Source organism: Australozyma saopauloensis, chromosome 8 (genome assembly GCF_035610405.1).
Source record: "Australozyma saopauloensis chromosome 8, complete sequence".
NCBI classification, from domain to species: Eukaryota; Fungi; Ascomycota; class Pichiomycetes; order Serinales; family Metschnikowiaceae; genus Australozyma; species Australozyma saopauloensis.
This window is the reverse complement of record NC_086138.1, coordinates 64,025-88,820: the sequence shown is the minus strand read 5'-3', so window position 1 is coordinate 88,820 and position 24,796 is coordinate 64,025. Positions and strand designations below refer to the sequence as shown.

General features: G+C 44.4%; 7 protein-coding genes and 1 non-coding gene across 8 annotated transcripts; 6 read left to right on the top strand and 2 right to left on the bottom strand.

Annotated features, from left to right (window-relative positions):
• Nucleotides 1-1,803: 1,803 nt before the first annotated feature.
• On the top strand, nucleotides 1,804-2,583 carry PUMCH_005191 (uncharacterized protein; the record flags this gene model as incomplete). Its single annotated transcript, XM_063024096.1, has 1 exon — nucleotides 1,804-2,583. One exon carries the CDS (start codon nucleotides 1,804-1,806, stop codon nucleotides 2,581-2,583), a length of 780 nt encoding a protein of 259 aa, XP_062880166.1.
• Nucleotides 2,584-2,830: 247 nt separating this feature from the next.
• On the bottom strand, nucleotides 2,831-5,044 carry PUMCH_005190 (uncharacterized protein; the record flags this gene model as incomplete). Its single annotated transcript, XM_063024095.1, has 1 exon — nucleotides 2,831-5,044. The coding sequence occupies one exon, from the start codon at nucleotides 5,042-5,044 to the stop codon at nucleotides 2,831-2,833; it is 2,214 nt and encodes a 737-aa protein (XP_062880165.1).
• A 2,611-nt stretch (nucleotides 5,045-7,655) lies between these two features.
• Nucleotides 7,656-7,729, top strand: PUMCH_005189. Its single transcript has one exon. It is a non-coding gene; the product is annotated as a tRNA-Val (tRNA).
• A 796-nt stretch (nucleotides 7,730-8,525) lies between these two features.
• Nucleotides 8,526-11,183, top strand: PUMCH_005188 (uncharacterized protein; the record flags this gene model as incomplete). Its single annotated transcript, XM_063024094.1, has 1 exon — nucleotides 8,526-11,183. One exon carries the CDS (start codon nucleotides 8,526-8,528, stop codon nucleotides 11,181-11,183), a length of 2,658 nt encoding a protein of 885 aa, XP_062880164.1.
• Nucleotides 11,184-11,735: 552 nt separating this feature from the next.
• On the top strand, nucleotides 11,736-12,473 carry PUMCH_005187 (uncharacterized protein; the record flags this gene model as incomplete). Its single annotated transcript, XM_063024093.1, has 1 exon — nucleotides 11,736-12,473. One exon carries the CDS (start codon nucleotides 11,736-11,738, stop codon nucleotides 12,471-12,473), a length of 738 nt encoding a protein of 245 aa, XP_062880163.1.
• Nucleotides 12,474-13,021: 548 nt separating this feature from the next.
• Nucleotides 13,022-13,576, bottom strand: PUMCH_005186 (uncharacterized protein; the record flags this gene model as incomplete). Its single annotated transcript, XM_063024092.1, has 1 exon — nucleotides 13,022-13,576. The coding sequence occupies one exon, from the start codon at nucleotides 13,574-13,576 to the stop codon at nucleotides 13,022-13,024; it is 555 nt and encodes a 184-aa protein (XP_062880162.1).
• A 1,742-nt stretch (nucleotides 13,577-15,318) lies between these two features.
• PUMCH_005185 (uncharacterized protein) lies at nucleotides 15,319-16,287 on the top strand (the record flags this gene model as incomplete). Its single annotated transcript, XM_063024091.1, has 1 exon — nucleotides 15,319-16,287. One exon carries the CDS (start codon nucleotides 15,319-15,321, stop codon nucleotides 16,285-16,287), a length of 969 nt encoding a protein of 322 aa, XP_062880161.1.
• A 6,895-nt stretch (nucleotides 16,288-23,182) lies between these two features.
• PUMCH_005184 (uncharacterized protein) lies at nucleotides 23,183-24,670 on the top strand (the record flags this gene model as incomplete). The annotated part of the gene is made up of 1 exon (XM_063024090.1): nucleotides 23,183-24,670. The coding sequence occupies one exon, from the start codon at nucleotides 23,183-23,185 to the stop codon at nucleotides 24,668-24,670; it is 1,488 nt and encodes a 495-aa protein (XP_062880160.1).
• Between the last annotated feature and the right edge of the window lie 126 nt (nucleotides 24,671-24,796).

The window sequence follows — 24,796 nt, the reverse complement described above, 5'->3', positions numbered from 1 at the left end:
TAGTTGCATCGCCCTGTCAAGAAACAACGTAAACCAAATGATTGCTATTCCATCACTACATTGGAAAAGCCGCTAGCCGCTAATCCAAAACTTTGTGTCTGAACATTTAACTTGTATTTCTTATGTGGCTTTTGAACCCTGAGCAATTATAGAAGCGACATTCATGTGGGAATATCTTGGACCAGACGAGCAGGGCTTTTTCCCCGAAATCGAGGTCTAGACCTAGATCTCTGTTTTTTCATCAGAAGTCAGAGACTTGAGACTCTTGTTGAACTTTGCAACCTTCATATTTTCCAGTCCATAGCCATTATTCATGACACTCGTTGGTTGTCAGTACCCACACCTCCAAAGAACCCACCTATTATTACTGCTTTGGGCGCACTCACCATGTGCATAATTTACAATGTCTCAGATGGCGGGAAAAACGCAGCCTCCATACGGCGCGTTGTCCACTTTGTGGCACGCATATATCACCGAAAGGAGAGATTTTCGCATATCTTGGAAGATATGGCTTCTCAATTGGCCGGCGATAGTCGGCGGTGACGAAAACGGCATTCTTCAACTTTAGAGGTGAGACAGAAAGTGTGCATGAAATAGATGTTGCTCCTGTGTACATCCCATGACGAGGTGTGTGGCACCTGTACGGTGGGAAGTGCTTGTATGGTTCCTGTGTGGCGCCTGTATGGGACCTCCGGAATGTGCGGCTAACTGAGGCAAAGGTGCATCTGTACTAGTGCCTATTGAGTTCCGGCAAAACCCTTGGGCGCTTTAACACAAAGGACCGAAAGGCAACGTTGTTGTGGCTAGTTTACTGAATGTGGCTAAAATCGATTGATGATTCAACTAAAGCGGAAAAATCATCGGATGTATCTGCAGAAATCCTCTGTGTGGGAGCCCTAAGTCTGCAGACACAGACTGTAAATGAGGACTCAATTTCACCCACCGCCCTAATTCAGAAAATCCTTGGCTGTAATCATTCGTTTCTGGTGGACAGCCCACCTTTTAGGTTCCGGCCAGGTCCATACGTTGTCAAGGTGATGGATCAGCCGATTGGGTGCGATTGTAACGGCAACGAGGTAGTATTGACAGCCGTTCATCATGAATGAAGAATGTACCCACTCGTTGGAATTTGCAACCGTTCATTATCCTCAAATCCGTGACTGACTAAAGTCCAGGGGTATCGACAGGGTGCGGAATGTGATTGTTTTACTTGCTTGGGGGGTATGAATGTATTTTGGGTTGAGAGACAATACGAAGCCTAATGGGCGTCCCCAAAAATTGAGTTGGAATAAGGTTTGAAATTTATGCTTGATTGGTTTTTATGGAGGATTTTCGCCGTTGGCTGGACGGTCCAAGTCTGGATTGGGTCTGAAATCTTCCACATTGAGCGTTCCCGATTTGAACCCAGACCAGTGTTCGCCAACGAGAATCCGGCGCCAGTAGCAGACTTGCGCGAATTTCATTCCAACAGTTACGAAGAATTGAACAAAAGCGGAAGAATTAAAAATAGAAAAAAAAAAAGAGGGGATTGTCATCCAGTCTTGCATTGTCTTTGTCTGCTTAGTGATTGGCTCTAGTCCCTACTGTATCTATTCGTCTCCCGTCAGAAGGACGTGACCAAAAACAAAACGAAGCAAAATTTTGGAATCACAATATCACAAACTCTAACAAACGAATTGTAAAATTACCAGATGCCCTTTTTCTGACCAATTTATCGCTTCGGTTGCTCGGAGGTACGGGTCTCCCTCAGATCATCTCTTCTCCCCCACAATCTCTCATCTCTATCACATATATATCTTCATCATGGGCTGGTTCTGGGCCAACGCTGCCAGTAAACCACACGGAAAGTTCCCACCCGGCGCCGTTTGTCCGATCGACCACTCTGGCACTGCAGCCGTTTGTCCGGTGGTCGTTGCCGATGACGACATCGAGGTTCTCAACCCTCTCAACAATATGCCTATGGCCATCTCCTCCCAGAAAGCTCCTGGTCAGAAAATTATTCTCTCAACCGAAAGAACCATTTCCCTGATTCCCCGCGGTGAGCTGCTCGACCAGGGAAACTGGGAGTATCCTTCTCCACAGCAAATGTTGAATGCAATGCTTAAAAAAGGAAAGGGTCAAGGTATAGATGAAGAGGCCGTCACCTCCATGGTTGATGTTCACAACTTTTTGAATGAGGGTGCCTGGCAACAAATCTTAGACTGGGAGAAGCCACACACACTTGAAACAAGAGTCGAGCCTCGTCTTGAGAAATTCACTGGCCGTCCTCATGACTTGTCTCCTCGCGCACAAACATACCTCTTTTTGGGAAAGATTTTCCCCGAAACTTTCAACACACAACCTCCGTTTGATCGCCATGACTGGACTGTTTTGAGATCCAAGGGCCGTAACGAGGGCTGGGAAAAGGTGCGCTACGTCATAGACTATTATGGCGCCCCTGACGACGAGGATACCGGCATGCCCGCTTTTATGTTGGACACACGTCCAGCTCTAGACTCGGTGACTGCTGCCAGTGACCGCTTTGAGCGCTGGTTCTTCCCCTTGTGGAGAAGAGCCATGGGCGACTTCAGTGACCGTCAGTAGATTCCGTCCTTAGAAGTTGTTCTGATTCCTGATTTGTTTTGAAATCTTTTTGGTTCTGTGTTTATATTCAAAAAGGCGAGCATCTGGTTTACTTCGCCGTATTATCTTCGCCGTCAATAGACTGCCCCCATCACATCAATTTAGTGCTTTTTCAGCACAGTATATAGTTTAAATGATATCGTTAATGGATACTACTCCGCTAAAGTGTTTATTGTGTATGTTTCAAAGTGAAGCTAGCGCCGGCTATTTACAAGGATCGCGCATGCTTAACGTCTTCAGAAGATAATCTCCTCAACAAACTTTGGTCCACATTGTATTGCAGCTTCAATTGTGTGACCTTCGATGGCAACTCCAGTCCAAAGTCAGCCAAAGATGACGCAGCCATCTCATCAAGAACCCATTGCACTCTCTTGGTGTTTCCAGTTTTAAGGAAGTGGATGAGCATGTAGTAGAACGTGAAGTTGTTTGGCTCATTCTTGGAATGAGTGACCATTTTCTGATAGAATTTGACAGCTCTCTTTTCGTTGTTGACCAAAAGACCCTTGATCATTTGATTCCATGCACGAGTGTCCGATTTGAGGTTCTCATCGTACCACAAGAACAAATCCTCGGCAAGTGCAACATCACCATGATCCAACTCCATTTGAATCATGGACGTATATAAAGCTGGAGAGTTTTTGAATCTAGGACCCAAAGCAATGAAGAACTTGAAAACAGCACGCACTGCGTCTAAGTTCGAGCTGTCGAGAGTCAAACCGTTCATGAGAGTGGCAGCCATGTTAGGGTCCCACTTCAAGTTCTTCTTGGTCAATTCCAGAAGCACAGTGTGCACATCGGGAATTCTACCGTTGTTCTTACAAGACTTGAAGTAGTAGTTGACCACAGTGGTGATGGTTCCCAAGTCGGACTCAATGTTCTTCTCACTCATGAATTGCAACATGGCGTCAGCAGCATTGTAATTAGCAACGTTGACGTAGTGAGTCAAGAACGAGTTCAAGAGCTGGATAGATGGAACGTATGTTGGGTCCTCTTTGAAGTATTCCTTCATGCGTTTCTCAGCCTCTGCAACATCGTTGTTGAGAATCATACCAAGCAAATTGTTGTGTCTGGTCAAATGGACAACAGGGATGTTGCTGTATTGACTCAAAAGCTTCTGGACTTCCTCCTGTTTATCCAAATTGGCCATAGCTCCAACTGCGACAGCCAAAACCTTGGCGTTGACGGGCACACCCATGGCCTCCATGGACTGGAGGGTCGATTTGACGGTTTGCACCATTTTGTCCTTTTGAACAGGTTTCAAGGAGTCAACATGCTTAGGGTGTCCCATAGCCTTGATAGCTAACGTCCACGAAGTGGCAGAAGGCTTGAAAGACGAAGCCATTGTGGTAAATACCTCAAGAGCTTCAGAAAAGTGGTGAAGTTCAATGAATGCGTTCATGACTCTATTAAGAGTGTCTTCGGTCAATGGGAGGTTGTTCTCGACAGAGGCCGCGCTCAAACGTTCGTAGTATTGTTTAAGCATTCTGTAATTTCCATTCTTAGTGATGGAATAGATCTTTGCAGCCATAGCCTCACCATTGGGGTTCAAGAGCTTAATGGAGTGGTTGCGGGTGATGTTACTGAACTGTTCTACCTCTGGGCGAATCGACTCAAAGTGCTCGCACTTTCTCAAAGAGCTCATCACCTGGAATGTGGGAGGCAAACGCGAGGCATCAGTGATCTGTAGAAGTTTCATGGCATCTTTGATTTGGAGCTCCACACCTGCAGCGGCACACTGCAAGACAAATACGAAATAAGTGACATTCATGAGGTCATTGGAGAGGAACTTGGACTCACTCTGGAAACCGAAGGGACGGTTCAACAAACGCAGGGTGGTAGCATCCAACATCTTGGAATATTCCAAGTACTGGAGCCACAAGGAGAGAATCTCAGTGTGTCTCTCGGCGCCTTGACCAAGGAGGTACATCAGATATTGCGCAAAGTGGAAGTTATGAGCCACGCGGTTGGCAATGAAGATCTCCAAAACCCGAGAGATCAACTTCTCGTCACCGCTCTGAATGGCTTTCCCTAAGAGAATAGTGGCAGACCGCTGAAACTCTCTGTACATGAGCTCATCCTCGATTTTTTCTGCAGCCTGAATTTCTCTCAAGTACGAGAGACCCTCCTCGTAGATATCAATGGCCTCGGTGAGGTCTGTAGCGTTTGCATCTTTGACAGAAACGCTGATTTGTTGAGAGATGTCCCTGAACTTGCGACTGAACGGCTTGTTTGGATTTCTAGGAATGGGCTTCTGGAAGTGATTTTTCTTCTGTGAATTCTGATTGGCTGCTTCGGCGTTTTTTGGAGGAGGGACTCTTTTGGCGTCGTTTTCGACTACCGTGGAAGTCACCTGGAACCGCACCAAATTGGCCCGTCTAGGGATCGTTTGACACAAACGAAGCACAGAGCGAGACCTAAGCATATGTGCAGAGTTTTAGAGAAAACTGTTTTTTGGTTGGTTTGAGTTGGACACTGATCTGGAATCTGTAGGTAGAGAATCCGAAATTTTTCAGAGAGAGTGATTGTCTGCAGGACGTCTGGGGAATGAAGCTAATGACCGAAGAAAATAGATTTGTTTTTGGGGAAAGTTTGGGGTATAGATGATTTCCTTTGTAGTATTGTTGTGTTTTGGTTGCTTTTTGTGTTTCTTGGAGCCTTTTTTCGGTATTCGTGTTTGGGTATTCTCTGAGATATGGCAGATGTACATCCAAATGAACAAAATTAGAGAGACCATCTATAAAACGAAAATGATCATATGGTGTTTGAAATTCGAAAAACTAATTTGGAAGCAGGCAAATCCAATGAAAATATTGAGAACCGTTTCGTCGACTATACTATGAATTGTAGTGTTCGTTTCAAGTACAGCATATTGAGGTACTTCGTCAAGTGTGTTTTTAGAGATGTAATTGACACCAATAGGGTTGAAAGATTACTTTAAGAATAAATTGTGGAGATTCAGACATGCACTCGAAATTGTAGGAATTGGGATTAACTATTCTGCTAAAGTAAGTTCATAACCTCCATTTCTTGTTCTAACCACACTGAGCAAGGCACTCTGTTCTTCCAGTTCTTACAGTTCTTCCAGAAGAATTTGTTTGCTTTTATTGTATCACACCACGAATTGCAAACAAATGAACTAAATTTGTAGGTCATATTGGTCCAAAAAATTTATCTTTCGGTTGCGGCCATATCAAGTGGAAAATACTGTTTCCCGTCCGATCAACGTTAGTCAAGCCACTTAGAGCCACACTGAGTAATGCAGTGGGAGACCATGTGTGAAATTGTGGTGCTGCAATCTTTTTGTCCTTTTTTACAGTTTTACCAGTTGAATTTGCTTGAGCTTTCTGCATGTACATGAGCCAGGAAACAGCTTGATCATGGCAACATTAAGGAGTTTCAGAACAGATAATATCAGTACAGAATAACCTAAAAACAAGATTTCAACAGACTATACGAGAAACCATCTGGGACGGTGATCCAAACACAGGCTATCTCAACTAACGCTCTTTGAACAAAGAAATATTAACGCATGCTCTCCATACAAAGATATCTAAACGCACGCTTTCAATATCCATGTCAATGAGCTAAGTCAACGAGCTATATCAAGAGCCATGTCATACTCAAACCAAGTCGCGATAGCATGTCTTCTTTGCCCAATGAATGCATGTTTGAATACATTCAAATGGACAGAACACAAGAAACAGACCAGCCCATCTACAGACTACAAACTACAAATCCTTTCATCGAAACAAAAGCTACTTTCTGAGGTTAGTACACAACTATGGTGTAAAAAGGTGTTGTCAGCTATCTAAGGAAAATTCTTATCATGAACAGTTTATCAAATGAGCTGGGTTAAGCGTGTCCGTGAGGACGAGTATCATCAGGTAACACCGGCGATATACATACGAGTTGAGGAGAAATAGTGCTGAGGAAGAAAGAAGAGTGGTATGAAAAAAAAGATTTGGGAGATGATAATTTCGCGGTGCGAAGACCCATTAGGGCTAAGAAAATGAATCGGGAAAAGGAAGCGAGCGGTGAAAATAAAAGAAGAGAGGTGAAGAATTCTGGTTTTTTTTCTTTCTGAGTTATTCTCCTTTGTATTTTTCTTGGTTTTTTTTGCATTCTTTTCTGTTTCCAATTGGTATTTGGTTGTAATCTGTGCATGTACATTGTTGGGAATATTTGTGGTCGATCTGTCTTGAAGCAAGCGTTAATCTTTTCTGTAGATCATCCGGCTAATTTACTTTTCTAGTTTGTGGGCGAAAGTCTGGCTTTTGGCTTTTCAGGGTCACCTTGGATTGATCACCATTTCTCGAAGAGAATCTCGCCAAAGTCCGTCCAATAAAAATTTCAGCACATAAAGATTTTTCTTATATCAGAAACTTTAGTCTTGTTTAATTGCAATTGCAATAAAAGTAGTCACGTTGTAGGTACCGATCGGCGCTGGACCAGGACTTAAAAACCCAGGTGATCGACTACAAAGACTATTTAAAGCATGGCCTAATCGCATTCTAAAAACAAGAAAGCAACAGTACCCACCCAGACAGACAATGCTCATTCCTTTCATTCTCTACTATTTGCTCAATCAATTGCCGTCATTGCCCACGTACTTCACGTCACTTACGCAAGACTTCGCAGGTATGGAAAGGTATCTCGAAATCCTCGCATCTGATGCGGGCCGAAAAAATGCTTGCGAGCTTGGACTTATCAATATTGGCTTCCCACGAACAAAAGAGCGGTATTTGGAGTTGATTCCACAGGACACGAAAGATTTGATGTCATCCGAGCACCTCGACTATGTATGTTCTTTCATAGAGTCATTTAAGGTGAAGAACGGTTACGATCTTCAGGAAATGATGGAGTTTTTCTGCAATGGGGGTATCGAATCGAGTTACGAAGCTCATAGAGTATCTGGCTTATTGCCTGTTTGATCAAAATGTCATAAGATATATAAAGAATGAACAAAAGACCTCAAACAACTACTTGTAGAAGTTTGTTTCATATTGCACTTGAAAAATTAAATTGATAAGAACGGTCGCGTGGTCTAGTTGGTTACGACACCTGCTTCACACGCAGAAGGTCCCCAGTTCGAGCCTGGGCGTGATCATTCTTTTTTGCACTCTTTCCCTTATAGGGGTAGTCCTATTATTTTTGCATCAATGTTCTTAGTTTACGTAGAGGTTTCTGAGTCGTCTCCCAGCACAATTCTTTTGAGTCCCTCATTGATGTGTCTTCATAAATGAAACTACCCTCGGTCCACGATCTACCACCTATTAAAGCGCCAATAATAATTTCCCAGAACTCCATTACAAATCTAAACCCCTATACGTTTTTTGTAATTCCATGGATACTCTCGTCTTGTACTACGCACATGGGTATAGACTTCACATGCTCACATGCTCACACAACCACCGCCAAAAAATGTACGTTGCACTCATCATCAGAAAAAGGAACAACCAAACTCATGCGGAAAAAGACATTTCCTTCCTCGTATCTCTCAATTCGTGTCCTCTTTGACTCCGTACATTACGCGCCGTACATATCTCTAATACCATAAATTTGCAGCCGTTCATGTTACGCGTAGCGGCGAAAGAATACGGAACAAAACCACGACCCACCCGAACAAATTTGAAACAAGAATCGAAAAACAAAACAAACTTCCTTGGAGTCGGCACTACATATTTTCACAGTCGCTTTTTTCCGTTCTGGGGTAATCCCTGTGAAAGCGTCCGTCGCACGCCATGCAGTACCACAGCCTCATGACCAGTAATTACTTGACCACATACATATATATAGATATTAGCCCCATTTTTCTTCCCACGCACACCAATTTATCCATTTTCATCATTGGGAACGTAAAGAGGGGTAGCTGAAGATATATACCACACAATTGCCGCCAAAAAATGGAGTCGTTGGAGATCCAGGCCAAGGATTTCTTGGTGAAATGGGTCACCGCACATGAACACAGTTCTATGGTCTGGCAAATCAAGCCGTTGAAGCGGTCGGTGAATTTTGCGATCTACCGCAAGAAAGACGTCCCTGCCGCCGAAAACGGCGGTGATTCAGGTGCAATTGGCGCCGAGAACAGCCGTCTGAACACAAACCTAAGCTCCTCCGTCAACGGGTCCCAAACGACCCTCGACACGCCGCCCTCCACGCCGCTGGAGCTGCCGCTCCGCGAGAGGCTGAGTCTGATTTGGCTGAAATCGATGAGGATGCGTCTGGGCCTGGTGACTTCGGTCAACAATATCACAGAAAGGAGAGGGTCTATCAAGCTTAAGAGTCGACTGCTGACGTTGAATACGAGCTTGACCAACCCAGACTTGGTCCTCGTTAAGGATTACCATAAGTTGGTGCCGGGAGAGTTGGTGAAGGGTCAGATAGACACTGACCAGGGGGGTACTTTTGCATTCATTGTAGATAATACGTTTTCTAAGACTATCGGAAAAACCGTGCTTTTCTCGTCCAATGTGGTGGCCAACGCCAATGCGGCCGCTTCGGCAGCCGACGACCAGCTGCCGGAATCGAAGTTGTATCGCTTCCAGTCGGTCAATCCAGTAGAGGTGGCAGAGGTTGCTGATGTGGCCGAGGCGGATAATCTTCCTACCGAACAGCTGCGCAGTATCTTGCGTCCACGGAGTGGTGACTTGATGCAGGGAACGCTTTTGAAGAAGCGCCGGAAGAAGCTTCAGGGCTTCACCAAGAGATTCTTCACTTTGAACTTCAAGCATGGTACGCTCTCCTACTTCAAATTGAATGACAATAAGCTTCGTGGCCAGATGCCCATTGTCGAATCGATTGTTAGCGCTAACGAAAAGACGCGCGAGATCTTCATTGATTCGGGAATGGAGGTGTGGACTTTGAAAGCGCCTAGCAAGTCTGACTTTCAGGTGTGGGTTGAAGCTTTCAATCTGTTGAAAAAGCGGTCTATGAATTCTTCAAGACCCGATGAGGGCTTAGGGAGCGATCCTGCTGCTCAGGCTACGGCTTTGCAATCGTTGAGAGGGTTGCACCTGGAATTCGCCGACATATTGGAGGATTTCTCTGCCACGGACAAAGACGTTTTACAATCACAGCTTTACTCTCTCCTCACGCGGTTCTCCAATATACTCAAGATCAAGGGGTCTGACGCCGCTTCTCTCTTCTCAGATGGCGAGTTCTACGATGCCCAGGACGACTTGGATGACCATGGTTCTGGAGTTGTTTTAGTCTCTGACACTACCAAAAAGAACACCGGTGATTCTGATGATGAGGATGTCGATACCAGACTGTCTTCAGACCTGGATTCAGACTATGATGACGCCGATAGGCCTGAAGCTGCAGTGCCTACGACTCTCAAAACCTCTAGTGGTACTGGAGTTGTTGACCTCAGCCCTTTGCCTATTGATACGCCCGTCAACAGACCATGTGACATTCCAGTGTTCACTCATGACCCACCAAGTTTCTTGTCGTTTGTGCGTAAAAATGTGGGAAAAGATCTTTCCACTTTGTCTATGCCAGTTGATATGAATGAGCCCATTACGATTCTTCAGAAGTATGCCGAAATCATGGAGTACTCGGAAATGATCGACAATGCTTTGCAAGGTACGTATCCTGCAGAGTCAGGCGAGATGATACTCCGTATTGCAGCATTCTCGGTGACTTACCTCTCTGCTATGAGAGTGAAACTTAGAGTGGGCAGAAAACCATTCAATCCTCTTCTTGGAGAGACTTTTGAGCTTGTGAGGGAAGACAAGGGCTTCCGTTATTTGTGTGAGAAGGTGAATCACAAACCACCAGTGTTTGCCGTTCATGTCGAGTCACCAGACTGGATATTCTCTTTCAGCCCGGCCCCATCTCAGAAATTCTGGGGTAAAACATCCGAGATCTACACCGCTGGAACCGCCAAGCTCACAATCCGTGCCACACAAGAGACGTTTACATGGGAGCAACCAACTTGTGTTGTCAAGAACATCATTGCAGGTGAGAAATACACTGAGCCATGCTCGCCAATCACTGTGAAATCCAGCAGCGGCTACAGAGCTGTCGTTGAATTCGCTAAGGGAGGAATGTTCAGTGGCCGCTCCGAGGACTTGGAAATCAAAGCATTTGACTCTTCCAAGAAGCAGCTCAGTTACACCGTGGTGGGCAAATGGACAGAGCTGATGACTTTGAAAACACACACGGTCGAAAAGGAAATTTGGACTGCTGGAGCTTTGTTGCCTAACTTTGAGAAGAAGTTCGGCTTCCCAGAGTTCACAGGAACTTTGAACAAGATTACCAGTATTGAGCAAGACAAGTTGCCAGCAACGGACTCTAGATTCAGACCCGACATGAAGGTTTACTCTAACGGGGAGATTGAAAACGCCGAGTCGCTTAAACAGCAGTTGGAAGAGGGCCAGAGAGCACGCCGTAAGGCGCAAGAAGAATCAGGCACTCCTTATGTGCCACGCTACTTTACTCATGTTGGCGGTTCGCCAGACGACCCATGTTCAGGCCATTGGGAGTATATAGAGGGAAAAGACAGCTACTGGGAGCGGCGCAGGGCCCAAAATTGGGATGAGAGCCATCGTTTGTGGTAAATGGAAATGATTGATGAGAATTAATATTCATTGTAAACTGAATGTAGGGCCGTAGATGCCGTGAGAGATTTGGGATATGAGTGGATTTAGTGAGAGATTTGAATGGAGCTCCCTCGAACGATTGTTGAAACTATAACCCTATTTTTGTCTCAAGATCCAGTCTCCGATGGAATGTCCATATAACAAGCCACAGAAATCTAGTGAAAACGACTCCGGGCGAAAACAAGAGATATTTATAATTTTGAAATTAAATTTAATCGCCAAATTTTTCATGATTTCACATACTGACAACCTGAAACATGGTGCGTCCTAAACAAGAGATTGTCCATGTTTCAGATTTCATCTACACCTCTCTTTCCTAGGTTTCTCTGTAGCAGTAAATTGACAAAGTAAAGAAAAGCAAAGTAAAGTAAATATTAAATGGCACTTATATTAGACTCAAGTACGGCCCTTCCTGGACCTTATGTCCCGAACGAGGAGCCTTCATCTGTTAAGTATATCGATCCAGTAACGGATTTGAACACGATCAGACTGAAAATTGGAATAGTTTGGATGAAATTTGAACTGCTGTTTAATGAATTCCACAAGAGCAGGGTTACCAGTATCATCGACAGGATATCAGAGGTATCACTTGTTAGGAATGTAGATGAACGGAAGTTCCAGATAGACTATCTTCTCCTGGTGCTACAAAGCTTGGAGCAGATCAATTCATTGACGAGATGTAGTGCTGCAAAAATGAAGACTTTTGTCAATAACCTTGTCGTTGGTCTGACGGCCATGGCTGGAAATCTCAAGATTCCAACTAGCCAGCTCCCACAACCGTATGAAGGCTTGACGAAGCAATTCGATTTGTCTACCAAAATGTCTCAAACTGTACGCGACCAGAAAATACGGCTTTTGGAGATGGGGATGTTTGCGGATCCCGATGATAACTTTACTGAAATTGTGTATGCGGAACATAAGCAGTATCTTCAAGATATAATGGACTTATTTGAGGACTACCTTCGGTCAATGGTCGAAGTCGCCGGGCTTTTGGAGGGATTTCGGTTTGCGTATCTCAATAAAAAACGCAGACAGCTTGACCCGCTTTTGAGTATCATTGCAATGATCTTCTGCAGTGTCACAATTGAACAATTCTGTCCCATTCCACAGATTCAGGCCATCGGCTGGACCGGGTGCGCTTTTGGAGGAATGTGGATGATCAAGTATATGGTCGATCGGATTTATGACTACGCCGAGTTGGGCCCTTCTCAATGTACCTCCTGCGTGAAGAGATTTGAAAGAGATTAAATTGAATTGAAGGTTCAAAGGATAGTCAATTCGAAGTTGTCGGTACATATGCCCTTTGAATTTACATTGAAAGCATAGTGGTTGAACGATCAAGTAGAACAGAGTATTTTCCATAAAGCACTACGAGGGTGGACGAAACTGGCCAAAAAAATACGTCGGTATGAGTTGTATTGTATTTAAGGGAAATTCCCCCGGATCTCTGAGTCTATATTCCAGGTCGTTTCATATGGACGATAAGCCTAGACAGATATGCTTCTGTCAGTACTGAGAGTTGATCAGTTGAGATTATATTCAAGACTTCTGTAACTTTTATGGTATACAAACCTTTTGGTAGCTAGCCTGTACTTATCATGGTCCCCATTACTCGATACTTGCATTGCAAAGTCATCACCCAGTACACAGCACAGCTGCCGAAAACAACATAAATACACGACATGGAAAGCGGCCAAAACTCGTACCCTCAAACTTCAATTCTTTTCGGAAAAGAGCTCGACATACACCGTCTACGCACGACTGACGCCCAACAAAAGGCCCACGCCGCAGCCCAATTATGGTCTATTATATTTAGCCTTACCAATATCCCATGGCAAATACTTATATTTCACCATGTGCTGAATTTGTTTACGCATGGTCAATGCGAAAAGGAGAACAAAGTAGACCACAAGAATGGGCCAGAACACCGGAATGTCGAACACAGAGAAGAAAGACATCACCAACGAGAGCACGGACGCAACCGTTCCATTGCGCCAAAACTTAAATTCTGGCAATCTCCTAATAAAAGGCCGGAATTCCTCATCGGCAGTCGTAGGAAGAGTACCACCAACGCCATCCTCCAAATCCATGGCCGATTCTTCCTGTTCCAACGACGGATCAAATTTGGGCGTCAAAAACGCAAGAAACAAATTGAGAAGGTAAATGGCAAGCGCATAGCAGATGATGTACCAGCCTTGAACTAGAATGATTCGAAGAAGAAATAGAGCAAGAACAACGCCAAACCCGGCCCAACGGGCTCGGGTATGGGGAACGCTAGCGTCCAAAAGTTTTTGTGCAGTCACCCGCAACTTCTGGACCGTTTGAAAGGCGGGATTATCGTATAAATCCATTGACTGGTGGTAGTAGTAGGTGAGGTGTATGTGTATGGTATATTAGGACGTGGAGTAGGCGGAAGTGCAGGTTTGGGGGTACAATGGACGAGAATGAAATGATTATTTTTTCGTGGAGGTGAGCTTTTGAGATTATTTCCTGTTTTTTATTGGTGACGGTTGGATGTTAGTCGCGTTTGGATTGATGTAGTGTGGGAGTTGGGGCTAGGGGTGATTTCTGGAATTTGGAATTCTGGAAATCCGAAGACTTTGGTGAAATTTAATGAATTTTGAATGAGCGGCCGTGTTTCGTAATAAGTTTGAGTTCGAAAATAGTGCCGGTTGTATGGAATTGGTCGTGAAAGATAGTTAGATTAGTACAGTGGACATGAAAGATATAGATCAGATGAGAAGATGAAAGGGGAAAGATGAGAGATGAAATTTTTTAAATTCGAAATTGACGGCTGGTTTATCGTCTTCTGTGAAAATCAACCTTGACTTCTGCAAATTGTCCTTTGTACCTTCTATGTCAAGTATAGTCGAAGCACTCTGCAAAGAAAATCAATACCCGTGAACAGTTCCCACGACAATACCAACTTTTCCATAAAGCAGCTCAAATTCCAGTTCTATTTTCATTTCTTATTAAACATCAACTTATCCATTGTTCGAATTATCACTAGTCGTCTCTCTCAATAGCACTGTCCACTACTGCGCAACACGTCAATAAATGTGAACTAATTACTAGATCATTTTAGTCTATTGGCACGACAACACTATATCACTAATCCAAACTAGTTACAAACTCCAATTTCTCACCCCGTAAATCTAATTCCAATACGAAAGCGTACGATTCGGAATACAGACTTCTTCACTCAAAGACTCTTTCCTAATCAGAGGCTGACACCGTATCTTTGCATATCCCCTTTTCTACTGCATTCTCTTGGCTTGAACCTTCTTTGCTCGTTTTTCAGATAGATCTTTTGCCAGAAGAAGAGCCCAAATGATCTGAATCGGGATCAGACACTAAAACGAACCTCGCCCGAGATCCGTTTCGGCGCGCGAAGGCGCTTGAACTCGAAAACAAATCTGAGACCCTGACCCTGAAATAGCACCGTTATGGATTAATTCACCTAAGACTAGTAAACAAACGCGTAATCCACGCGTCAAGATGTCATATAAGCTCCAAAGTACGAGCCGCTCCTGCATCAATGTCTCTGGATAGAGCACTATTCGATTAGTTTTCAAGAGGTGGAGGAGAGTAAAAACGAAATTGAAGATACTTGCATCATACTGAAAACACAAGAAAGGAAATTGTTCTTTTTACTATCAATTTTAGTCTATTCTCACCGATATTTAGCCCCTCATGCATTTCCAGAAACGTTAAACTGCCAACATACAGGCACTAATGCACGAAAACCGTTACTTCATGCAAGGATCGGGCTATATGCCGGGCATCGCTAGCGTGCCGCAGGAGTGTTTGTTGTTAAACACCATTTTTGCAGCCAAGAGATCAGACCTCCTTTGCTATATATACTGGGCTAAAATCTCACTCTTCAGAAAATCCTTTCCCAGATAACTTCTTTTCTCCAAGACACATTCCTTTACCGCAATCTAAACCAGATTTAGTCTAGTACTACTTCACCCAAACCCAATCACCCGTTCGTTGAGAATCACTCCTTTAGTCTCCTCGTTCGAAGAAACTTTCCCCACGAAAAAACGGATCAATTGACCCTAGTCTCTCCTTAACTACATACATCACAAAGATGCAATTTCCATTCGTTGTAGCCATCTTGGCAGCACAAGCTTGTGCATTTCCTCTCAAGTTCGCCAAAAGAGCAGACAACTCGAGTGTATCCTCCACTTCAAGCGGAAGCTTAAGCAGCGCTGGCGCCTCGAGCGGTAGCAGTGTCACTGACATTTTGACCACAACTATGACCTCTGACATTTGGATCACTGTGAAGGGCTCGAAACCACCTGGATCCACTACTGATTCTGGTTCGGTCTCGACAACGCCTAGTGGGTATGCTGCCGACAGATCGTTGGTAGCTGTTTCCGAGTCCACTGTTACCTCTGTCGTTCCCTCTACTGTAACTTTGTACTCAACCATGACTGTAAACAATTCTCCTGTGGTGACGCCTGTGAGCACATACACTGCATACCCAACCACTACTTCTACCATCACTACATTCTTCACTGTGACTTTGCCTAGCCCTACAGCCACTGGCGGTAGTGGTTCCGGTAGTGGTAGTGGTAGTGGATCAAATGGATCAAATGGATCAGGTAGCGGGTCTGGCAGCAATCCAGGTTCAGGTTCAGGTTCCGGTTCCGGTTCAGGTTCTGGCTCAGGTTCTGGCTCAGGTTCTGGCTCAGGTTCTGGCTCAGGGTCCGGTTCTGGCAATGCTGCTAAGGACGTATGTGTCCCTTCTACTGTCACTGTCACCATTACCCAAGCACCTACACCTACCTCCGGCGGCAGCCTGAATGGCCAGGCACAGGCTGCACAAGGCGCTTCCGTGCAAGTGTCTACCATCACCAAAACGCTCACAACCTCCTTCCCTATTGTGGCTGCCTTCACCAATGACGGCACCACCACCACACTTACTTCGTACGTGACGATGTTCACGACCCAGACGTCGTTGAGTACCTCCACATTGACAGCCAACTATTGGCCATCATTGTCCACCTCCTACGGTAACCAAACTACCGGATATTACCAGCGCCGTGGCCTTTAGCACAACCTTTGATAGGATATGAATGAATAACCATGTGAAATGAAAGAGCTTAATGGAACTATCGTCCATTCAATTTGTAGAGTTCAAGAGTTGGAAGTGAGGTAGGTACTTTATTATACTTCTTCCTTGTGCTAACCTTTGACCTTCATTCTTTCAGACTTGCGTAGCCATCACTGATTCTTCGCCAAACACAGTTCTCATCGTATTCCAATTTTACAATAATTGTAGTAATTTTTAGTTCCAATTACTTCGTACTCCCACCGAGACAACAGATTAGTCACTGCTCTAAACCCTCCCTACCTGTATCGTAAGTAGCTAGCCTCTGGAATTTGGAATTCAGTGCCAGAAATGGACAAACACATTCCCGTTTCACCTGACTGCCACGTAAATTATCTTTCAGCCAATACCCACAGTTTCCGACCACATTCTCCCAGCCAAATTTAGCCCGGCTGCATCTGAATTTCATCCGATCAAAGTGAACATCCCTTTGCCTCGTAATGTGCCAGGAAAAAGGATTTGGAAGCGCCGTGGCAGGGGGGCTGTCAAATTAGGTATTTTGATCCTTTTACGGAGACAATAAGACCACTCAAGCCATTCCATTCCTGTGTCAGAGGCCGGAAATTTCGCAATAATTCTGTTCCGCCCGGAGCCATGAGCATTTATCTTGACCAAGACTAGAATACGCTAGCTTGGGTTCAGGTACTTGTGGACTGGATTCCACTTCCGAATCCTCGTTTGCAACTCTTTGAGCACTTTGTTAGTCTACGGTAGTCTTATCTTCGCCAAGTCAGAGGTCGGCAAATGCTCTCCGCATGCAGACCGTCTTACTCTTCGAATTGTCTATATGCAATATAGTGCTGCACTATTTCTAATTCTAAATTTGATGCAAGAAGTCGGAAGTGCTTAGACGCACCCTCGGTGGGTTGTCAAGTTTAGACGTATGCACTGCGGCTGTATTCGCAGACCATACTGCACTGCGCCTAAATCTGCACCCTCGGAAGACAACCACAGGAGTAAACTCTCACCCAGTCTAGACTTTTGTAGTGAAAGCGCCCGCTATCTGCGAGATTTCGGGACTATGCCAAATGACGAGCTGTATACCGGCGCTCGGACACTGATAGAGGGAATAAGACACGTGGAGGAGAGCAAATGTTGCAGATCGCTATCAGAAAACGTTGCTCTTCTTCTACCTGAGCTTTTCCCGTCATTAGATCACCTGTCAAATCATAATTGCTGCAAATGAGCCAATGATTTGCCAGCAATTTGCTAGTGGGTTGATTCTGGGAATATCGGCGACTGCACCCAGCTCCTCAATGTAATCTACCGGGTACGCACGACGCTTATGGCTTATCTCTGAAATAGGCGCCGCGCGGGAGGTGAATAAGTGCGGCCACAGACGCTGGTGCGCTGCGCGAATGCAATATGTGGAAGTGCTCGAGTATTTTGGAATGTACTTAGAGGCTAATTGCAAAAGCCATATTTTCATGAAATTATTGCGTGTGGAGGGGCGAAGCACAGATATTCAAGCCCAATGACAACAGATAGCAGCCTTTGAGAACTGCACAGGGCGCTGACGAGACTGAAAATTGGTTCCACTACATTTTGCACGAATTCACTGTGGATGATTCGAGAGCACACACCATAATGGTTGAATTCGCGAGTGGTGAGCGCCTAGTTCCGGAACATTTTTTTATGCCTCAGAAACATTCACACCCATCCCCACCATCGCCTCTAACCTGATGTGTGGGGCCTGCGTAACCACTACTCGCCCAAACCTACATAACTGCAGATAGCAGGCTTGGAAATTACACCATAGGTAACGTCATAAGGACATAGGACCGCCGGGATTGCAGTTTCGATGTTGTAATTTGGTCTCTTTGAACTTGGAACACTTGATTTTGAGCAAGTTGTGTATTTGAGAGGAGAGTTCTTGGTTCAGGTGGTGGACAACTGAAACGTAGTGTATCGGACTTGAGAGGTAATACGAAGAATGTATGATGGAACTGAAAAAGAAAGCCGAGCACAGAATTAGAGAGGCTATTTCAAATAGAGTGTAGAGAGTTGAGAGTAGATCGATGTTGCCTAGGCGATGGCAGGTGAACTGTGCCAAAGAGGATAAATCACATTCGAATCGGGTGCGTTTAAATTTTACGGAGATAGGGCCTCGTCGTAGTCCAACCGGTTCGTTCAGATCATCACTTTGAAGCTTGGGATCGACACTACATTGGCTACTTATAGACATGCATCCGTCAAAGAGATAGTACCATTTTTTGACCAAAATGCTTTGAAATCTGTACTCATGACATCAAAACAAGTCCCTCAATGATAGTGATCAGTTGTGCTCCCATGAATGTAGATTCTGTCGTAGTAGCCCTGCCGGCTATTCTATGCGCCTACACTGCTTTGACGAATGCGATTTATACACACGAATCACAGTTAGATGCCCTTATTGCTAATGTCGCTGATTTCTCTCATGAACTCCTTCTAGTCTGTCTCGGATACGATACGGCCATCTTGGGTCAGGCTTTTACAAAATGGAATGTGAGAGCTATCTGAAACTAGTATGCAATGTTCCGAGTATCTGCCACACGGAGGTGTGTGCGAACGATTCCGACTTAGCCCTCTGAACATTTATATCTGTAGGGCGCGTATGTGCAAATCCATTGTCCTGCATAATAACCATCATAATTACCTGCCACACATGCATGAATGAAATATTGTTCCAACAGAAGTTAATGCTGGATGGAATGGAATTCATGTTCATGCACAATACGAATCCAGAAGTGTGCTGACTTGCAGAAGCCTCGACTTTTCGCCCGAATTCAGAATCACTTCGTGATCGCCGGTGGTTGTGTGATGCCTTACAAGAGGTGGATTTGGAGGCCAGGTTTGAAAGCGCTGAACTAAAACGAAAAGAGGAGGTCTTAGGAATTTCAATGGAAGCAGCACCGAGTCATTGGCGCAACTAGCTTCGTAGGACGTCCCAACCGCCAAGTTGGGAGAGGAGTAGTCATAAAATGTGCGAGAAAATTAGAATAAGTGACTGAATCTAGGGCTTCTGTTTCAGTCAAAATTTCAGTGTATGGTGTGTGGTAATCAATGTGGGTATAGTTTGATCTACTGGCATCATTATCATAAATAACGAAGTTTCAAAATAGACTACCAGAATTCATTCGATTTCATTTATCTAAGTTGGACGCAGCTTCTTTGTTTGAGCCTGGCCTAGCTATGCAATGGCTTGTCTGAACGATTACGAGCATCTTTTGCTACAACGGTGCCCTCAGGAGATATGAAAAAATGGTATGAGTGTAAAAGCTCTGCATTCTTGAAATAGCCGGCGGACCACACCTTGATATCAGGAGCATTAGAATTCGTTGATGTTGCGACTTAAACAGCCATACCTGGATCAGAGACACGGCCTTCTGCATCAACCTCCAAGAACTGAGTGGTCATTCTAAAACCAAACTGAGCTACGCAGCTTTTCATTAAAAAGGTACCGCCGCTTACATGGTCATCACAACGAACAAGTTTGCAGCCCAAAAACTAGAGAATACCCTTCTCGTGTGGCCGACCTAGGACCACTGACTCTGTAACTCTTGGATGCAACCAGTTCACCGAGAAGTAAGACATTAAGGCCCAATACGATCTTGTTGAATTTCACATACTAAAGGAGAACGAGACATTGGAGAACTGTCACCTAGGGGTGTCGAATGTGCTACACTGACTGCTCAAGACCATTTTCTTTTTCAAACACAAACTTCATATCTAGCTGGATGTTCAGCTATAGTCCGGTGATCTACGAGTTCAATAATTTCTTACATGATGGGTGTTTCGACCCTCCTAAATTGCACAAAAACATGGAGCAGATCCACCTCGATGTTGACTGAACTACTTCTACAGCTACACAAGTCAACACATTTCGAGTGAAATTCAGTAGCAATTCATAATGATTCTTTTTCTCAAGGATATACCATCTTCTCAGTCGTGATGGTTAGACGAAAATACAATCCTGTTTGACTGTGATGAGAGTTGCCTCACGTTGAGCACTATTTTATGAAATCATGCCGGTAATGATCAAGAAGCACCAGAAGAATTGATGCATTGCAATGGTCGAAAAATTGGTGTTCGGGCAAGAGTGCCACTCGGTCTCTTTCCCCCAGAATTCAACTTAAAACCTAAACAGCACAGATCAAAGCTGGAAAACGAAAATCGAATATCACAAAATAGTATTTTTATCGATGACTCACAAAGGGTCGCACCAACAATTTCTGCATGCTATACAAAAGAGGTTTTCGCTGCCGTCCGAGAGCACGGCGTGGGTTCAAACACAATTCGTTCACGAATCAGTCTGAATACGGAAATATCACAGCAATATCATGATTTAGTCATGAATTACAAGTTTTTATACGACTTGCGTAATTATACGCGAAGTCCTGATGATTGACCAAAATAGAAGAGAAGGGGAGAGGCACCGGGCAACCAGACCATCGGAAAATACCTCAAGAGACCAATAGTCAGTCTATCGAGAAAAATGACAGCGTTTCAAGAGAAACGCCAATTACCTGAAGGTTCGAGTCACTGAATTACGTAGCAGACACCAAAAAAACCCAAAAAAGCCAAATGAGACGTAGCATTAATGACTAAAACTCGAAATTTGGAAGATCAGCCGCCAACAATGCATGTACGCCCATATTGTGTTGGGATGCTTGTCTCCAAGCAAGTGTTGGCGCCATGAGAGATGCATACCAACAGTACACAAAATTAGTAAAAATGTCCAAATTCAAACCGAAGAAATCCTATTTTGGCACCTGTTGGCTTCCCGGAACCATTACCGAGAGATTCTCAGGTGGGGCAGGACTGCCCGGATTAAAGGGGCTAAAACGGAACGAGACGAATTCAGAAATTACATCATAGACCTTAACTACAATTGAAGTTAAATATCATAATGGAGTAAACCCGGATGATCACAATTGCTTGTGAAAGAGACTACTTTGGAAATGCAAAGGATTAAGAAAGTGAACAGCTGGGGGGGGGGCTTGGAATTTACGAACGCATCAGTATACCGTACTATGATCGAATGAAATGGAACTGACGAGAATGACGCAAGTCTTCTTTAATAGTTGAGCGTCAGTTTCGCCTCCACAAAGAAAAGGTTGACCTACTACGCCGAGGCGGCCTAGACCCATTGACCGAAATGCAGATCCTCTATCGAGAGAGAAGGAGCTAAAGAAAGAAGAAAAGTTACTCGATGTAGTTCTGGTTAACAGCACTGGGCCCGATGTCGAAGTGCATAGATGGGTTCAGAAAACTTTAACAGTGATGTGCAACCATGTCCCCTTTCGAAATTGTGTGGAAGAAACAATCTGCCTGATATTCAGGCGCCTGAATGTAAGTCTTGTCTTGACTTCAGCAGGAATTTTGATTCCAGGCATCCCTGACGAAAACGTTTTGGATTGTCCAGTGACAAGGTAGAGTCTCCTAAATCAATGGCTGATTTTTTGCGTGTTTTGTCGCGATTTGTCGGCAAAACTTTCAGATCGGGTTTCGCCGGACTGGTGAAGACGCCTTGTGTGGTCCCTACCAGATAAGACATACAGTGTCGAGCGCTGCTTGCCCATGAAATTTCACTGCACTTGAATATTCCACTACTCGAATAAGAAATGTAAGGTTTTTGACAAGGAATAGTGATTGACTTCGTAATTGTGAGGTTGGATATGTCACGACTGGAATTGTGTGATTGAACGATAAAACTCGGTCTATTTTATGCTATGACTTGTTTCTTATAAATCTAAAATTGAGTATATGATGTAATTGTAAGGAATGGTATCCGCCATACAACTAGCTTGCTTGTCTTAATGTAGTGGTGTTTCGATACAATTGAGAAATCAGAACATCGACTAGTGCCCAATGCCCACTTTTGCAAGGATAGTGAAGAGAAATTCGCAAATAGGTAGAAACTGAAGAGAAAAGACTCCATTCTTCTTTCATTGATGGTCGCATTCTCGGGGTATGAATCAAATTCAGGATTGATGATCTCCGTACGTCACTTGTCAAACTTCTCCTAGCAAACAAACTTCTCAATCTTTACCTCCAACTCATGGTCTTTTGAAATGCAAATGTCTGGCCCAAGGTTTTCTGCCAAATGCCATTTGCCAAACGCCAACTGCCAAAGGCCAAGTGCCCAAGTTCACCTGGTTCCGATTGAACTAAGCCCAGACATCAGTTCTCCGATCGAACCATGATCTGGAGCCTGCCACCTGTTAGAATATTGATTTCAAATCTGATCCAATACTCTACTTCACAGTGCCTTCAAAAATTACTCCCAAAATGAGTCTCACCTCAAACCAAGTCATGAACTAATCTCATCCCCAGATCTTCATGAAAGAATCAAACACAATCACAGCATAATGCCTGAACATTATAATTTCTGCAAACTTGGTGACTTCTGAATGCTTTTACTTCCTAGTTGAATCTTCTATCCAATCGCTCCACCATCTTTGATAGCTGTCCCTCTAAAATTGATGACTTCCATATATTATTTTGGAATCAAAACTCTTCTCCTCATTCTTGGACAGATTTCTCATTATTTGGTTTTCACTGCTGTCGCTCTGGATGCTTGGAATTAGTAATGTTCTGACCAAGCGCAGATTCCCGGAAATGAACAAGAAAAAACGTAAATCATACATGTAGTGCGACGAACAAAAAAGGCCATCAATATTTATTCTCGATTCTGCAAAATTTTCTAAACAATCATTTTTTGCCTCTCATCTTGATACTCGTTATACCCCACACATCTCGCCTTTCAAGTACTCTCTGTTTCTCAAATATATCAACCAGTTCGTCCCCGTGGCCGGTATTTTTTCTTGTACATACATAACCAGCCGCTTAGAACACTATGAGACCTTTTTCTGCGCTCAGAACGGCCCGTAGACGCCTAGCGCTGCAAGTCTCTGACGGAAACAGAACACAGATCACAAAACTCGCCAACGGGCTCCGTGTGGTCACAGACTCCACGCCTGGACATTTTACTGCCTTGGGCGCATACATAGATGCTGGAAGCAGGTATGAAACCAGCAAAACGAGTGGTATATCGCACATGATTGATAGAATGGCGTGGAAACTGACTCCAACCAGATCGGGCCAGCAGATGATGGAGGATTTGGCCCGGTTGGGAGGTAATTATATGGCGGGAGCACAGAGAGAGCTGGTTTTGTACCAGCTGTCCGTCTTCAATAAGGATATAGATAAAATGTTTGGATGTATAGCGGAAACGATTCGAGAACCGCTCTTTAGCGATGTGGAGGTGGTTGAAGCACAACAGACTGCGCTTTACGAGCTCGAGGAACTTGCATTCAAGCATGAATTGTTTTTGCCCGAGGTGCTCCATGCCGCTGCGTATGGACCGAAGACTTTGGGTATGCCCTTATATGGCAGCGAACAAAGTGTGGTGAGTGCTACCCCCGAGGAGGTGCGCAGCTTCCACAGCCAATTCTATCAACCCCAGAATACTGTGTTGGCATTTGTGGGTGTGGAACACGACAAGGCTGTTCAAATGGCACAGGCACAACTTGGCGATTGGGCAAATAGCGGCAACCCGACGAGCGCTGGCCGCGAGAAGGCGCAATACGTAGGTGGAGAAATATGCCTTCCATACCAGGAGCCACGATTCAGTAATCTTCCGAAGTTGGTACATATGCAGATTGCTTTTGAGACCGAGGGACTTCTTAGTGAGGATTTGTATGCTTTGGCTACATTACAAAAGCTTTTGGGTGGTGGGTCGTCGTTTTCTGCGGGAGGACCAGGCAAGGGAATGTTTTCACGTCTATTCCGAGTGCTCAACCAGTATCCGTTTGTGGAAAATTGTATGGCATTTAACCATGCACATCTGGACTCGGGATTATTTGGAATTACGATTTCTTGTTACGTTGAGCATGCCGAGTACATGGCACAGGTTGTGGCACACGAATTGCTGAGAATAATGGAGACGGATGTGAATAAGGGAGGAATAGTTGGAACCGAGTTCAAGCGTGCAAAAAATCAGCTTGTGGCATCACTTCTTATGAACGTGGAGTCTAAATTAGCCGCACTAGAGGATATTGGTAGACAAGTGCAATGCCAAGGAAAAGTTACCACAGTGGATGATATGGTGGCCAAAATTGAGCAATTGAGTATCGAGGATGTGAGAAAAGTGGCACAGAAGGTGTTCGGCGGTCAAGGCAATGGCGCACAACTGGCTAAAGCATCTGTTGTGATGCAGGGAGAAAGAGGACTGTTTGGAGATGTTGAGTATGTGATGCGGTATTTTGGATTGGGCAAGTACGATACGCCAATGCCCGATGGGCCTAGAGACTACACGAAGAAGGGGTTATCTAGATTTTTTTAAGTGGTTTTATATATGTTTAGATGTCACTAAGTATCAAGCGTCTTGTTTCTACAAGACTTTGAAGCGTTGCAGCAAGAGCAGTAATTTCTTGGAAAGATAAAATATCTTCGTTGTTCCATTGATAGC